Raw genomic sequence first — 15,169 nt, 5'->3', positions numbered from 1 at the left:
CTTCCGTAATATATTTACTGTATTGACACTGTTTAATCTATGTCATTATGTGAAGTTCATATAAAAGCATGGGTATGCTTTGTCTTTTCTTAAACAGATCGCCCGTCACCTCCAGTAGGCCCAGTTATATTTGATGAAATTCATAAAGACCATATGATAGTTTCCTGGAAACCTCCATTAGATGATGGAGGCAGTGAAATTACAAATTATATTGTTGAGAAGAAGGATGCACACAGAGACGTGTGGATGCCAGTTACATCTACCACAGTTAAGACAACATGCAAAATTCCTAAGCTGCTTGAAGGAAGAGAATATCAAATTCGAATTTATGCTGAAAACCTTTATGGCATCAGTGATCCTCTCATCTCTGATGAGATGAAAGCCAAGGACCGTTTCCGTATGTTATTCATTTGCTATTTTACTTTGATACTTTAATCTTTACTCTGTTTGTAGTGCTCATAAACTCTTTTTTCCCCCCCCCAAGGTGTTCCTGATGCACCTGAGCAACCAATCATTAAGAATGTTACCAAAGACTCTGCAGTAGTGGTTTGGAAAAAACCATATGATGGCGGCAAGCCAATAACTAACTATATTGTAGAAAAGAAGGAAACAATGGCTACAAGATGGGTCAGAGTTACCAAAGACCCTATTTTCCCCACTACTGAGTTCAAAGTACCTGACCTCCTTGAAGGCTGTCAATATGAATTCCGTGTTTCAGCAGAAAATGAAATTGGTGTTGGTGAACCTAGTCCACCATCAAAGCCAATTTTCGCTAGAGATCCAATTGGTAAAGTATTAATTTCCATTTCTCATTGAAATTTTAATGCACTTTTTGGTTAGAAAATGATTTTAATTGTTTCCTTTTTTTCTTTTTCCTTTTTTTTTTTTTTTGTTTTTTTGTTTTTTTGTTTTGGTTTTGGTTTGGTTTGTTGTTTTTTAACAGCAAAACCAAGTCCACCTGTTAATCCGGAAGCAGTAGATAAGACTAAAAATTCAGTTGACTTATGTTGGCAACCACCACGTCATGATGGTAATGGCAAGATAATTGGCTACCTTGTTGAGTATCAGAAGGTTGGAGATGAAGAATGGAAAAAGGCCAATCTTACAGCAGATTCTTGTCCTGAAACAAAATACAAAGTCACTGGCCTTACTGAGGGTTTAACCTATAAGTTCAGGGTCAAGGCAGCCAATGCAGCAGGTGAATCTGAACCAGCCTATGTTCCTGATCCAGTAGAAGTAAAGGACAGACTTGGTGAGTTTAATAAAATCAGATGTTTACCTAAGAAGTTTTTTTTTCTCCTCATTTTCTAAAAATATACCATTTTGATTCCAGAACCTCCTGAGCTGATACTTGATGCTAATATGGCCCGAGAACAACACGTAAAAGCTGGAGATACCCTGAGACTTAGTGCTGTTATTAAAGGTGTTCCATTCCCAAAAGTTTCTTGGAAGAAAGAAGATCGTGAGGTGTCACCCAAAGCTGATATTGAGGTTACAGGAGTTGGCAGTAAGCTTGAAATTCGTAACACTGTCCATGAAGATGGTGGAATTTACTCCCTGACAGTTGAAAATCCAGCTGGTTCAAAGACTGTTTCAGTAAAAGTTGTCGTTTTAGGTAATCTTTTTGATCTTCCTTTTATACTGCTTGTTTTTATTCTATAATTAGAGATTAAGAAATAAATTAATATCTGGAAAATATCAGTGAACCAAGTTATAAGAAATACACAGAAAAGGACTAAAAATTATATGAAATACATTAATTTCTCTTCAAATTTACTAAGTTTTGTAAAAAATACTTTGGTTATCAAATAAATAACAGATTCAATTTTTGTCAATATTAGATAAGCCTGGTCCACCCAGAAATCTGCAAGTCAGTGAAGTCAGAAGCGATTCTTGCTATCTCACTTGGATGGAACCAGAAGACGATGGTGGCTCTGTCATTACCAACTATGTGGTGGAAAGGAGAGATGTAGCTTCTGCACAGTGGGTAGCTATCTCATCATCCTCCAAGAAACGCAGTCACATGGCTAAATATCTGATGGAAGGCACTCAGTATCTCTTCCGAGTTGCAGCTGAGAATCAGTTTGGTAGAGGTCCATATGTAGAAACACTCAAGCCTATTAAAGCTATAGATCCGCTCCGTAAGTGTTTTTCAGTTATATGATTTGTTTTATTCATATTGTTCTTGGAAATTTTTGAGATTATCTTGTGAATGTGGTACACTGCTACCATAGATTGGCCATCATAGTAACCATTTTGGTTTTCTCTTTTTAAAGATCCTCCAGGGCCACCAAAGAATCTGCATCATGTAGATGTTGACAAGACTGAAGTTTCCCTTGTTTGGAATCGACCAGATCGTGATGGTGGTGCTGAGATAACTGGATATTTGGTGGAATATCAAGAAGATGGTGCAGATGAGTGGACAAAATTCCAGACAGTCCCTATGCTAGACTGTGTTGTTACGGGCCTACAAAAAGGAAAAATATACAAATTCCGTGTGAAAGCTCAGAATATTGTTGGTCTTAGCCTTCCAGATACAACTATACCAATAGAGTGTCAAGAAAAACTAGGTAATTTTTAGTTTTTCATGTTGTTTCACTGTTTCTTTCTCTCTCTCTCTTTAAGCATTTCCCCTGAAAAGGTAATTTCTATTTTTTTTCTAATTTCAGTACCTCCGTCTGTGGAACTAGATGTGAAATTAATTGAAGGTCTTGTTGTCAAAGCTGGCACCACAGTGAGGCTTCCTGCAATTATGAGAGGTGTGCCAGTTCCCACTGCAAAATGGGTTACTGATGACATGGAAATTAAAACCGATGGCAGACACAAGATTGAGACTGACAATTATTCAACTGTACTTACCATCAAAGACTGTATAAGAAAAGATACAGGAGAATATCTACTCACAGTATCTAATGCAGCTGGCAGCAAAACTGTTGCTCTACATCTTACAGTTTTGGATGTTCCTGGCCCACCAACTGGTCCTATTAATATTCTTGAAGTAACACCAGAACATATGGTTATTTCTTGGCGCCCTCCTAAAGATGATGGTGGGAGTCCTATAATAAATTATATTGTTGAGAAGCGTCAATCAAAGAAAGAAACTTGGGGAGTGGTTAGCTCTGGAACAAGTCACACAAAAATTAAGATTCCACGACTGCAGAAAGGCTGTGAATATATTTTCCGTGTTCGGGCAGAAAATAAGATAGGCATTGGTGCACCCCTTGATTCAGAACCAACAGTTGCTAAACATATGTTTGATCCACCATCCCCACCTGGTAAACCAACCGTTTATGATATCACAGAAAATGCTGCAACAGTATCTTGGACCCTACCAAAATCTGATGGTGGAACTCCAATAACTGGTTATATACTTGAGCGTCGGGAAACATCTGGTAAATGGGTGCGTGTCAATAAGACACCAATACTTGATATGAAATACAGAGTCACTGGTCTTTTTGAAGGCAACACATATGAATTCAGAGTTTTTGCAGAAAACATGGTGGGCCTAAGCAAACCATCTCCAAGCTCTGATCCAATAAAAGCGTCACGTCCTATCACTCCTCCTGGACCACCTATAAATCCAAAATTAAAAGACAAAACCAGAGAATCAGCTGATCTCGTGTGGACAAAGCCCCTCAAAGATGGTGGCAGCCCGATTCTGGGATACATTGTGGAATGTCAGAAAACTGGAACTACGCAGTGGAATAGGATTAATAAGGATGAACTCATTAGACAGTGTGCTTTCAGAGTGCCTGGGTTAATAGAAGGAAATGAATACAAGTTCCGAATCAAAGCTGTCAACATTGTGGGAGAGGGAGAACCAAGAGAACTGGCAGAAACTGTACTCGCAAAGGATATTCTTTCTCCTCCAGAAGTAAGCCTAGATGTGACCTGTCGAGACTTAATTACTGTCCGAGTAGGCCAAACAATCCATATTACTGGTAAAGTAAAAGGCAGGCCAGATCCTGACATAACATGGTCTAAAGATGGCAAAGTCCTAGTCCATGAAAAGCGTGTTGAAATAGTCCATGATCTACCTAATGTTGAACTGCAAGTGAAAGAAGCCAAAAGATCTGATCATGGCAAATATATAATAACAGCTAAAAACAGCTGTGGACATGCTCAAGCTTTTGCTATTGTCAATGTACTTGACAGACCTGGACCATGTCAGAACCTGAAAATAAGCTATGTCACAAAAGATTCTTGTATGATCGCTTGGGAGAGTCCAGTTGATAATGGTGGCTCTGAAATTACGAATTACATAGTAGAGTACCGTCAACCAAACCAGAGGGGATGGTCAATTGTGTCCTCTGATATCACTAAACGATTAGTAAAGGCAAATCTTATAGAGAACCGTGAATACTTCTTCAGAGTTTGTGCAGAAAACAAAATAGGCCCAGGTCCTTGCATTGAGACCAAGACTCCCATCCTTGCCATCAATCCTATTGACAAGCCTGGAGAGCCAGAAAATCTTCACATTGCAGAGAAAGGAAAGACATTTGTATATCTGAAATGGAGAAGGCCAGATTATGATGGCGGAAGTCCCAATTTAAGTTATCATGTTGAGAGAAAACTGAAAGATTCAGATGAATGGGAAAGGGTTCACAAAGGCAGCATTAAGGAAACACACTACATGGTAGATAAATGTGTGGAAAATAAGATTTACCAATTCCGAGTTCAAACCAAGAATGAGGCAGGTGAAAGCGACTGGGTAAGAACAGCTGAAGTTGTTGTGAAGGAAGATCTGCATAAACCAGTGCTAGATTTGAAGTTAAGTGGGGTTCTAACTGTGAAAGCAGGTGACACAATTAGAATTGAGGCTGCAGTCAGAGGAAAACCGCAGCCTGAAGTTGTATGGACAAAAGACAAAGATGCCACAGATCTAACCAGATCTCCAAGAGTCAGCATTGAAACAACTTCTGACACATCTAAGTTTGTTCTCACAAAATCAAGGCGTAGCGATGGTGGGAAATATGTGATTACTGCAACTAACACAGCTGGTAGTTTCGTAGCGTACGCTACTGTTATTGTCTTGGATAAACCAGGTCCTGTAAGAAACTTGAAAGTCACTGACATTTCAAGTGATAGATGTACTGTTACTTGGGACCCTCCAGAAGATGATGGTGGTTGTGAAATACAGAACTACATCCTGGAAAAATGTGAAAGCAAGCGTATGGTTTGGTCTACATACTCTTCCTCTGTCCTAACAAATTATGCAAATGTGACACGCCTCATTGAAGGTAATGAATACATATTCAGAGTTCGTGCAGAGAACAAAATGGGCACTGGTCCACCAACGGAAACACACCCAATTATTGCGAAAACAAAATATGATAGACCTGGACGCCCTGACCCTCCAGATGTCACAAGAGTTAGCAAAGAAGAGATGACTGTAGTTTGGAATCCACCAGAATATGATGGTGGCAAATCAATTACAGGATACATTTTAGAGAAGAGAGAGAAACGATCACCAAGATGGGTTCCTGTTACTAAGACCGCAATCCCAGAGAGACGCAAGAAGGTTACTAATCTCATTCCTGGTCACGAATATCAGTTCCGTGTCAGTGCCGAAAATGAAGTTGGACTTGGAGAACCGAGCTTGCCATCAAGACCTGTAGTAGCAAAAGACCCAATAGGTATTATACCACTGTATTCTACTGTATTTTGGTTTAATGTTAACAGATTGCTAAATTGCGGAACTGTGTTCTTATCTGTAATTTTTGTTGTCTTTCAGAACCACCTGGTCCTCCCACAAACTTGAGAGTTGTTGATAGCACAAAGAGTTCCATAACCCTTGGCTGGGGAAAACCAGTGTATGATGGTGGTGCTCCAATTATAGGATATGTTGTGGAAATTAGACCAAAAGTTGAGGGTGCTGATCCTGAAGCAGGGTGGAAACGATGCAATGTTGCTGCCCAACTTATTCATACAGAATTTACAGCCACCAGCCTTGATGAGAACCAATTATATGAGTTCAGAGTTTCTGCCCAAAACCAGGTTGGCCTTGGTCGGCCAGCTGAACTGAAAGAAGCTGTGTCTCCCAAAGAAATACTTGGTGAGTTTTCCTATTGTCTTTATGAGTATTTACATACAATCTTTATTTGTTCTGGTTTTATTTTATTTCATAAAAAAATGCTAAACTGTCCTGCTTTCCAGCTGGGATAGAGTTAATTTTCACAAGAAGCTGGGAGGGGACACAGCCAGAACAACTGACCCAAACTAGCCAAAGGGGTATTCCATACCATATGATGTCATGCTCAGTATATAATGGGGAGCTGGCCAGGGGAGGAGGAGCCACTGCTTGGGGACAAGCTGGGCACTGGGCTGTGGGGGTGAACAAATTCCATTGTGTATCATCTGCTTTGTATATTCTTTTATTAGTATTGTTATTTCCTCTTTCTTTGCTGTCCTAGTAAACTGTCCTTATTCCAACCCATGAGTTTTACCTTTTTCTTACAATTCTCCTCCCCATCCCACTAGGGGTGGGAGGGAGGGGGAGTGAGCGAGCGGCCAGTGGGGTAAACCACAACATAAACTTTGCATTTTATTTCATTAATTTTGTCTTTCAGAACCTCCTGAGATTGAGTTGGATGCAAGCATGAGAAAGTTAGTCACAGTCAGGGCAGGATGCCCTATTAGACTTTTTGCCATTGTTAGAGGTCGCCCAGCACCAAAAGTCACCTGGAGGAGAATGGGTATTGATAATGTTATCAGAAAAGGACAAGTTGATCTGGTTGACACTATGGCGTTCTGTGTCATCCCCAACTCAACACGTGATGACTCAGGCAAATATTCATTGACACTTGTTAATACAGCTGGAGAAAAGGCTGTATTTGTGAATGTCAGAGTCCTGGGTAAGTAATGACAGAAATACCTCTAGACTTTTTTTAACTATATTGAATGTTCATTGCATGAATTTTTATGACCCCCAGGTGCTACAGTTTCTGAGCACAACTGTATCAGCTAACATTAACTCCCCCTGTATAGGAAGCTGTTAGCCCCCTTTATTTTTAACTTATTAAAGAAGAAAATACTAGAATAAATTGAAATTTCTTTATAGATACTCCTGGACCTGTGTCGGACTTCAAGGTTTCAGATGTCACCAAGATGTCATGCCATCTTTCATGGGCACCTCCGGAGAATGATGGTGGTAGCCCAGTGACTCATTACATCCTGCAGAAACGTGAGGCTGACAGGAAGACCTGGGGAACAGTCACTGCAGAACTAAAGAAAACTAGTTTCCAAATAGCTAACCTTGTACCTGGAAATGAGTATTTCTTTAGAGTAACAGCAGTAAATGAATATGGATCAGGTGTTCCAAGTGACTTACCAAAACCAGTTCTAGCAACAGATCCCCTAAGTAAGTATGCCTTTATGCACATTTTGGTTTTTTTCTCTAGTTTTAATATGGTTTGCATTTTTTGAAAGTTGGTGTTTCTAAATTGGACAATGCTGCTAACTACTCAATGATAAACATAAATATTTCTGTGTCCTTTTCTTTCAAAGAATACAATCTATAGTACCTTTGCAATTATTAAGAATTTTGCTCTTTTCTATATTGTCTTTGTTGAGATGGATAGCATCCAATAATTCAACAAGTGTTCAATAGTCAGAAAATCTTGGAAATTCAATGTTTAATGGACTGCTTTTTTCCCTCCTTGAAAGGTGAACCTGATCCACCAAGAAAACTTGAAGTTACTGAAATTACAAAGAATAGTGCTACTTTAGGATGGCTGCCACCACTGCGTGATGGAGGCTCAAAAGTTGATGGGTACATTGTTAGCTACAAAGAAGATGACCAACCAGCGGATCGCTGGACAGAATATTCAGTTGTTAAAGATCTCTCCATTGTTGTAGCTGGTCTGAAAGAGGGAAAGAAGTACAAGTTTAGAGTGGCAGCTAGAAATGCTGTAGGAGTAAGTTTGCCAAGAGAAACTGAAGGAATATTTGAAATTAAAGAACAACTCAGTAAGTAACAATGTCAATACTACCTATGTTGCAATATTCTGCTTTAATAATGAAATGAGCAAGAATTCTAGTTCTTTGAGTGAGTCCCAGAAAGATATATGCCTTATGAAGTCACCTAGGGGATTATTATTAACTGTATTGAATATTTTGACATGTCAGAAAGGATGACAGTTGACCATTAATTCAGAATTATTAAATAAATTTGCAGGTATGGTTTCAGTTGGAACCAGAAGATAGGAACTAAGGAGAAATAATAAATACCTTTAATGAACTTAAAATGAAAGAGATAAAGAGTCAGAGTGGTAGCTTGAGAGATAAACGGGGCCAAAAGTGGGAGCTGTTTTAAGATATGAGAAAACAAGTTGTTTATATTGTAGAATTGGTTGAGAATGTAAAGTGAAAGGCAGGAGGACAGGTTGGCCTAATTAAGGTGGTAGGGTCCCTGAGGCACAGGAAGACACAGGAATAAGGGGCAGATGAAAATAACCTTCTTCATTTGTGACATGGAAAGAGGAAGAGAGGTGTATAGGAGTAAAAAGAGAATGAAAACTAGCCAATGGCAGGTAGAAAAGTACACCAAATACTGCCAGCTTTCTTTTGGAAGAAATTGGAAAGATTTTGTGCAAAAGAAGGGGCTCTACTTGAAGAATAATTCAAGGGTATAAAAAGATTGACTGTGGAAATGGGTTTAGTTCAGAGAGAATTTGTCTCCTTTTCTCCTCCTTCATGTTTATCTTGTAGAAAGTCAGCAATAACTGAGCAACAATGAGTTCCAGATATAAAGAGGAATTATGTGTCATGCATTAATAGTGCACAAGTTTTACATAAACATGTGAGAAGGCAATCCAAATTCAAAAATATTCTCTTATAAAATGTACAAGAATGTGAAAGTAAGACTGGAATAGATATTGCCCACTGCAAAATCTCTAGTTGTCCATACGTGGAATCTAAATCAAAAATTATCAAGTCATTCCTACTGATAATTCCACTGGAGAGAGAAGCAGAGAACTTCACATGAAAACATAAGAAAAAGTAAATTAATATGCCACAGAAGTTGAATTTATATGTCTCTGTGTGATTTTTTTTTCAGTCCCACCTAAGATCCTGATGCCTGATCATGTTCACATTAAAGCTGGAAAGAAACTGAGAATTGAAGCTCATGTGTATGGGAAGCCTCAGCCAGTCTGTAAATGGTTGAAAGGAGATCAAGATGTAATTACATCTAGTCGCCTTGCTGTACATAAAGCAGAAAAGTCTTCTGTTCTTATCATTAAGGATGTGACTAGAAAAGATTCTGATTTTTACACTCTTACTGCAGAAAATAGCTCTGGTACTGATAGGCAGAAAATCAGAGTGATAGTCATGGGTATGTTCCATTTGATTTTTCTTAAACCCAGCTTTATGCAAAACTAGTTTTAGTATATCCCAGTGGTTGCCATTTTCTTTCATCCCTTTTTTCTTAATACACTTTTTTTGTGCAGATAAACCAGGTCCACCACAGCCTCCATTTGATATTTCTGAAATAGATGCTGATGCTTGCACTCTTGCATGGCATATACCTCTTGAAGATGGTGGCAGTAACATTACAAACTATGTAGTTGAGAAATGTGATGTCAGTCGAGGAGACTGGGTAACAGCTTTAGCTTCTGTCACAAAGACAAGCTGCAGAATTGGAAAACTGATTCCTGGAGAAGAGTATATGTTCCGCGTTCGTGCTGAAAATCGTTTTGGGATTTCTGAGCCACTTACTTCTGGCAAGATGATTGCAAGGTTCCCATTTGGTATGTCAGTTTTTGATAGCAGCATTTCTCTTTTTAGTCCTCCTGGTAAGAAAGCATGTGATTGATATCCATCTTTGTATTTCTTTCTAGATGTTCCTAGTGAACCAAAGAATGCACGTATTACCAAGGTCAATAAGGACTGCATTTTTGTTGCCTGGGATAAACCAGATAGTGATGGAGGCAGTCCAATCACTGGTTATCTCATTGAGCGCAAAGAAAGGAACAGTCTACTGTGGGTGAAAGCCAATGACACAGCTGTGCGCTCCACAGAATACCCTTGCGTGGGGCTCATCGAAGGTCTTGAGTATACTTTCAGAATTTATGCATTGAACAGAGCTGGAGCAAGTAAACCTAGTAAACCAACTGAGTTTGTCACAGCAAGAGCACCAGTTGGTAAGCCAAACATACCAATAATTTCCAACAGGCTACTGTTTTTATGGTCATTTTCAATTATCTGCAACTCTTTATGATCTTCACTTTGCCCTTATGTTTATATTTTCACGTTTACTGTGACTGCACTGTGTGGGTATGCTGTAAATAGGATCCAGCACTGCTAAAGCCATTTTTTGGCAAAACAGACTATAACATGATCTCATTTACCTTAGATCCCCCTGGAAAACCTGAAGTTATTGATGTCACTAAGAGTACTGTATCACTGGTATGGACAAGACCAAAGCATGATGGTGGTAGCAAACTTATTGGCTACTTTGTTGAAGCTTGCAAATTACCTGGTGATAAGTGGATTCGATGCAATACAACTCCACATCAAATACCCCTAGAAGAGTACACTGCTACTGATTTGGAAGAAAATGCTCAATACCAATTTAGAGCAATTGCCAAGACAGCAGTTAACATTAGCCGACCTTCAGAACCTTCTGATCCAGTGACCATTCATCCAGAAAATGGTAAGAAATGTAAAAGCATTTGAGAACTGGTAAGGGTCTGTGCATATTGAACTAACAGTCATGTGAAAAATGAGATGTTTATCTCTTACTAGATTGATTAACTCTTGGGCTTTTCCTTTCAGTTCCCCCCAGAATAGAGTTAGATCTGTCTATGCAATCACAGCTTACAGTAAAAGCTGGAACTAATGTGCGCCTGGAGGCAAATGTTTATGGCAAGCCAATGCCAACAATCACCTGGAAGAAAGAAGGAGAAGTTTTAAAGCCATCTGAAGGTGTTAAGATCACTACTAAGAGAAATCTTGCTACAGTTGAGTTGTTCAGTGTTAACAGGAAGCAAACAGGAGACTATACTATTACTGCTGAAAATGCAAGTGGATCAAAGTCAGCAACCATTAAGCTTAAAGTACTTGGTAAGCTAAAGATTGTCTCTTAGTAAATACATTTATACTTAAATGATATAGCAAGAGAGAGGTATAACAATATGATGTTAATTCTTCTAGATAAGCCTGGTCCACCAGCCTCCGTTAAAATCAAACATATGTATGCAGATCGCGCAATGCTTTCTTGGGAGCCTCCTCTGGAAGATGGAGGTTCAGAAATTACTAACTACATTGTAGACAAGCGTGAAACAAGCAGACCAAACTGGGCCCAAGTCAGTGCCAATGTACCTATTACAAGCTGCACAGTGGAGAAACTAATAGAAGGACATGAGTATCAGTTCCGCATATGTGCTGAAAACAAATATGGTGTTGGAGACCCTATCTTGACTGAACCAGCAGTTGCTAAGAATCCATATGGTAAGTGCTTTGTGGGATAGCTTCATTAGTCACTGGGGGGTTTTACACACTTGTAAATGTGAACATAACTTTCAAATAAATCTTCACAGATGTACCTGGACCTTGTGATCCACCAATAATTAGCAATGTAACGAAAGACTTTATGACTGTTAGCTGGAAGCCACCAGCTAGTGATGGTGGATCCCCAATAACTGGTTATATGCTTGAGAAGCGTGAAACTACGGCTCTTAACTGGACAAAGGTGAACAGAAAGCCTGTCATTGAAAGAACTGTTAAGGCTACTGGACTCCAAGAGGGAACAGAATATGAGTTCCGGGTGATAGCATTGAATAAGGCTGGACCTGGCAAGCCTAGCGCACCGTCTAAAGCAGTGTATGCTCGTGATCCTCAATGTAAGCTAAAAGTCTCAGATGTTTTCCATGGTTATTTCCAAATACTTTTGCACAGTATTTGGCATGATAACTTTATGTTATTTTAATTCTCAGATCCTCCTGGCCCACCTGCTTTCCCGAAAGTGGTTGATACTACACGTAATTCGATAAGCCTGTCATGGAGCAAACCAGCATATGATGGAGGAAGCCCTATTATTGGTTATCTAGTGGAAGCAAAAAGAGCTGACACAGACAACTGGGTCAGATGCAATCTACCCAAGAACTTACAGGCTACGCGATTTGTGGTAACAGGGCTGATAGAAGACACAGAGTACCAATTCCGTGTTTATGCTGTCAATAAGATTGGATACAGTGATCCAAGTGATGTTCCTGATACACACACTGCCAAAGACATTTTAAGTATGTTCACAGAAAAAAAAATTACCTAGTTGACTTTTGCTTTAATTCATAGGATGGGTTCCAAAGACAGGGTTTGTCACAGATCACAGAAGCAGATTAATTTGGAATGTGTCATTTCTCAAAAAATGTAAGCTAAAAGTGGCTAATTTGGAAGAGAATAGGGCAGTAAGGAACTGAGGAGAATCTGACTTGTGTCTGCTTTTTTCATTTGTATGCTAGATAGTCTTCTGCCTCCTATTTTGGGTCTTCAAGAAGTTTTTCTCTAATCTTAAAATTGGACTTTTCAGATATATCTTTTATTCTTAAAACTTTGAGTATTCTGCATGTCTTCTAAATAATTTGAAGTCAAGATTGCTATTCTAAGCATCTGTGTGGCACACTATTTAATTGCATGACACTTATTCATTAAGAGCCATGCTGGCTCCTATATGCATTTTGCTGTACGTACAAAAGCATTGCTTCACAGAACTGTCTTGGTTCAAGATAAGCAGTACAGTCCAGGAGGCTTTGAAAGTCCTTTGAATTCTAAAAGAACTAGGAGATTTCTTCATATGATAAGTAACGTAAATGGTGGGAAAGGTGGTGGTGGGGGCGAAATAAGGAAGTGAAATCAGTGCAAAAAAAAAATGCCAGGCTTGCAAATGATCTTGAAATGGGAGTCTGGACACTAACTCACTGACATCATCATGGGCGTAAGAACAAGTTGGTTAATCTAGTGAAATGCCAGTGAAGAGGGACTTTTTGTCACAGTAACTTTAGTGATAGTCTTAAAGATGATGTTTTAATTGAATCTTTTTTGTTAAACACACAGTTCCTCCTGAAGGAGAACTTGATGCAGAACTAAGGAAAGTTCTTGTGTTACGTGCTGGAGTCACAATGAGACTTTATGTGCCAGTAAGAGGACGTCCACCTCCAAAGATTACATGGTCCAAAGTCGGTGCCAACCTAAGAGATAGACAAGGATTAGATATCAAGTCAACTGATTTTGATACCTTCCTGCGTTGTGAAAATGTAAACAAATATGATGCTGGAAAATATGTCCTCAGTCTGGAGAACATCTGTGGCAAAAAGGCATACACCATTGTTGTAAAAGTACTTGGTAAGTGTCAGGGTTTTCCCCATTATAATACATACTGATTTTTTTTTTATTTTGTTTACTAAATCAAATGTGGGGTTGTTGTGTTATCTAGATACTCCAGGCCCTCCAATTAACTTGATTGTAAAGGAAGCATCTAAGGATTCTGCCTTCATTACATGGGAACCTCCACTAATAGACGGTGGCAGTCCAATCACAAATTATGTTGTTGAAAAACGTGATGCAGAAAGAAAGTCATGGTCCACAGTAACAACTGAATGTCCAAAGACAAGCTTCAGAATAACTAACTTAGAAGAAGGGAAATCTTACTTCTTCAGGGTTTTTGCTGAAAATGAATATGGTATTGGTGACCCCTGTGAAACTCGTGATGCTGTTAAAGCTTCTGGTAAGAAAAATTAATCCATTTCACCTATTTTGGTATTCAAATAATTTTTATTTTTAGCTTGAATGGAGACTTACTATGCTTTTCTTCTCCTAGAAACACCTGGGCCAGTTGTGGATCTAAAAGCTTCAGCTGTAACAAAATCATCATGCAATTTAGTATGGAAAAAACCTATCAGTGATGGTGGAAGCCGTATTTTTGCATACATTGTTGAGGTCCTAACTGGTGAAGATAAATGGCAAGAAGTCATGCGGGCAAAGAATCTCCATTTTTCGATGAGAGACCTAAAAGAAGGACAAGAATACACTTTCAGAGTGAGAGCCCAAAATGATGCTGGATATGGAACTCCAACAGAGCTCACAATTGTGGCAAGAGATGATGTTGGTAAGAAACAACTTAAGAGCATAAATTCGATCCTTCACTTACCCAAATTACATTTAGTTTATGCTTACTATTATTACTATGCATACATACAAATCAGATGCCTTTAAAACAGCACACAAAGTTTATGCATAGTTGAATAATCAGTTTATTTTATTTTTACAGTGGCACCTGATCTTGATTTAAGAGATCTGCCTGATTTGTGCTATACAGCTAAAGAGGGTAGCAATTTCCGTCTTAAAATCCCAATTAAAGGCAAGCCAGTCCCAACTGTAACTTGGAAGAAAGACGAAGACCAGGCACTTACTGAGAGTGGAAGAGTTGCCTTTGAATCTACAGCAGTAAACACCACACTTGTAGTACATGACTGCCAGAAATCTGATGCTGGAAAATACACAATAACTCTGAAGAATGTTGTTGGCAGCAAGGAAGGCACTATTTCTGTGAAAGTTGTTGGCAAACCTGGCATACCAACAGGTCCGGTGAAATTTGAAGAAGTCACAGCTGATGCCATAACCTTAAAGTGGGGCCCTCCAAAAGATGATGGTGGTTCAGAAATCACTAACTATGTCCTAGAGAAGAGAGATAATGTAAACAATAAATGGGTGACTTGTGCCTCTGCAGTCCAGAAAACCACATTTAGAGTTACAAGACTTCATGAAGGAAATGAATATACATTCAGGATCAGGGCTGAAAATAAATACGGAGTAGGTGAAGGTCTTAAATCTGACCCTGTCATTGCAAAACACCCATTTGGTAAGTATGCGTTATAATTTTGAAAATTGAAAAAAAAAGTTTTAGGGGTAAGATTTATTTTTAATTTTACTGCATTTTTTAATATCGTTTAGATGTGCCAGATGCTCCTCCACCTCCCAACATTGTTGATGTTAGGCATGAATCTGTAGCTTTAACTTGGACTGATCCCAGAAGAACTGGAGGCTCACCAATCACAGGTATATCCCCAAAAGCAACCCTAGTATTTCAGTTCTTAACAGTTCTTTCTCTCTGTCAAAGGGTAAGACAAAACTATCAAGTGTTTATGCTGTAAATTGATTTATTGATTGATTT

At 38.9% G+C, this 15,169-nt stretch overlaps 1 protein-coding gene across 1 annotated transcript in view; it reads left to right on the top strand.

Moving 5' to 3' along the window:
- TTN (titin) overlaps window positions 1–15,169 on the top strand; it is a 243,157-nt gene that overhangs the window by 179,996 nt on the left and 47,992 nt on the right. The window contains exons 255-278 of the mRNA XM_054830237.1: window positions 98–397; window positions 485–787; window positions 944–1,252; window positions 1,334–1,615; window positions 1,842–2,141; window positions 2,277–2,570; window positions 2,670–5,636; window positions 5,735–6,055; window positions 6,570–6,854; window positions 7,061–7,360; window positions 7,666–7,968; window positions 9,059–9,334; window positions 9,450–9,749; window positions 9,840–10,142; window positions 10,355–10,654; window positions 10,777–11,064; window positions 11,155–11,451; window positions 11,541–11,843; window positions 11,937–12,242; window positions 13,054–13,341; window positions 13,433–13,723; window positions 13,817–14,104; window positions 14,267–14,857; window positions 14,950–15,054. Coding sequence (XP_054686212.1) covers window positions 98–397; window positions 485–787; window positions 944–1,252; window positions 1,334–1,615; window positions 1,842–2,141; window positions 2,277–2,570; window positions 2,670–5,636; window positions 5,735–6,055; window positions 6,570–6,854; window positions 7,061–7,360; window positions 7,666–7,968; window positions 9,059–9,334; window positions 9,450–9,749; window positions 9,840–10,142; window positions 10,355–10,654; window positions 10,777–11,064; window positions 11,155–11,451; window positions 11,541–11,843; window positions 11,937–12,242; window positions 13,054–13,341; window positions 13,433–13,723; window positions 13,817–14,104; window positions 14,267–14,857; window positions 14,950–15,054 — 9,900 coding nt within the window. The remainder of the gene's footprint in view (window positions 1–97; window positions 398–484; window positions 788–943; window positions 1,253–1,333; window positions 1,616–1,841; window positions 2,142–2,276; window positions 2,571–2,669; window positions 5,637–5,734; window positions 6,056–6,569; window positions 6,855–7,060; window positions 7,361–7,665; window positions 7,969–9,058; window positions 9,335–9,449; window positions 9,750–9,839; window positions 10,143–10,354; window positions 10,655–10,776; window positions 11,065–11,154; window positions 11,452–11,540; window positions 11,844–11,936; window positions 12,243–13,053; window positions 13,342–13,432; window positions 13,724–13,816; window positions 14,105–14,266; window positions 14,858–14,949; window positions 15,055–15,169) is intronic.

Source organism: Grus americana, chromosome 6, assembly GCF_028858705.1.
Source record: "Grus americana isolate bGruAme1 chromosome 6, bGruAme1.mat, whole genome shotgun sequence".
Classification (NCBI taxonomy): domain Eukaryota; kingdom Metazoa; phylum Chordata; class Aves; order Gruiformes; family Gruidae; genus Grus; species Grus americana.
The sequence above is the reverse complement of the archived record's forward strand: the minus strand, read 5'-3'. Positions and strand labels throughout refer to the sequence as shown.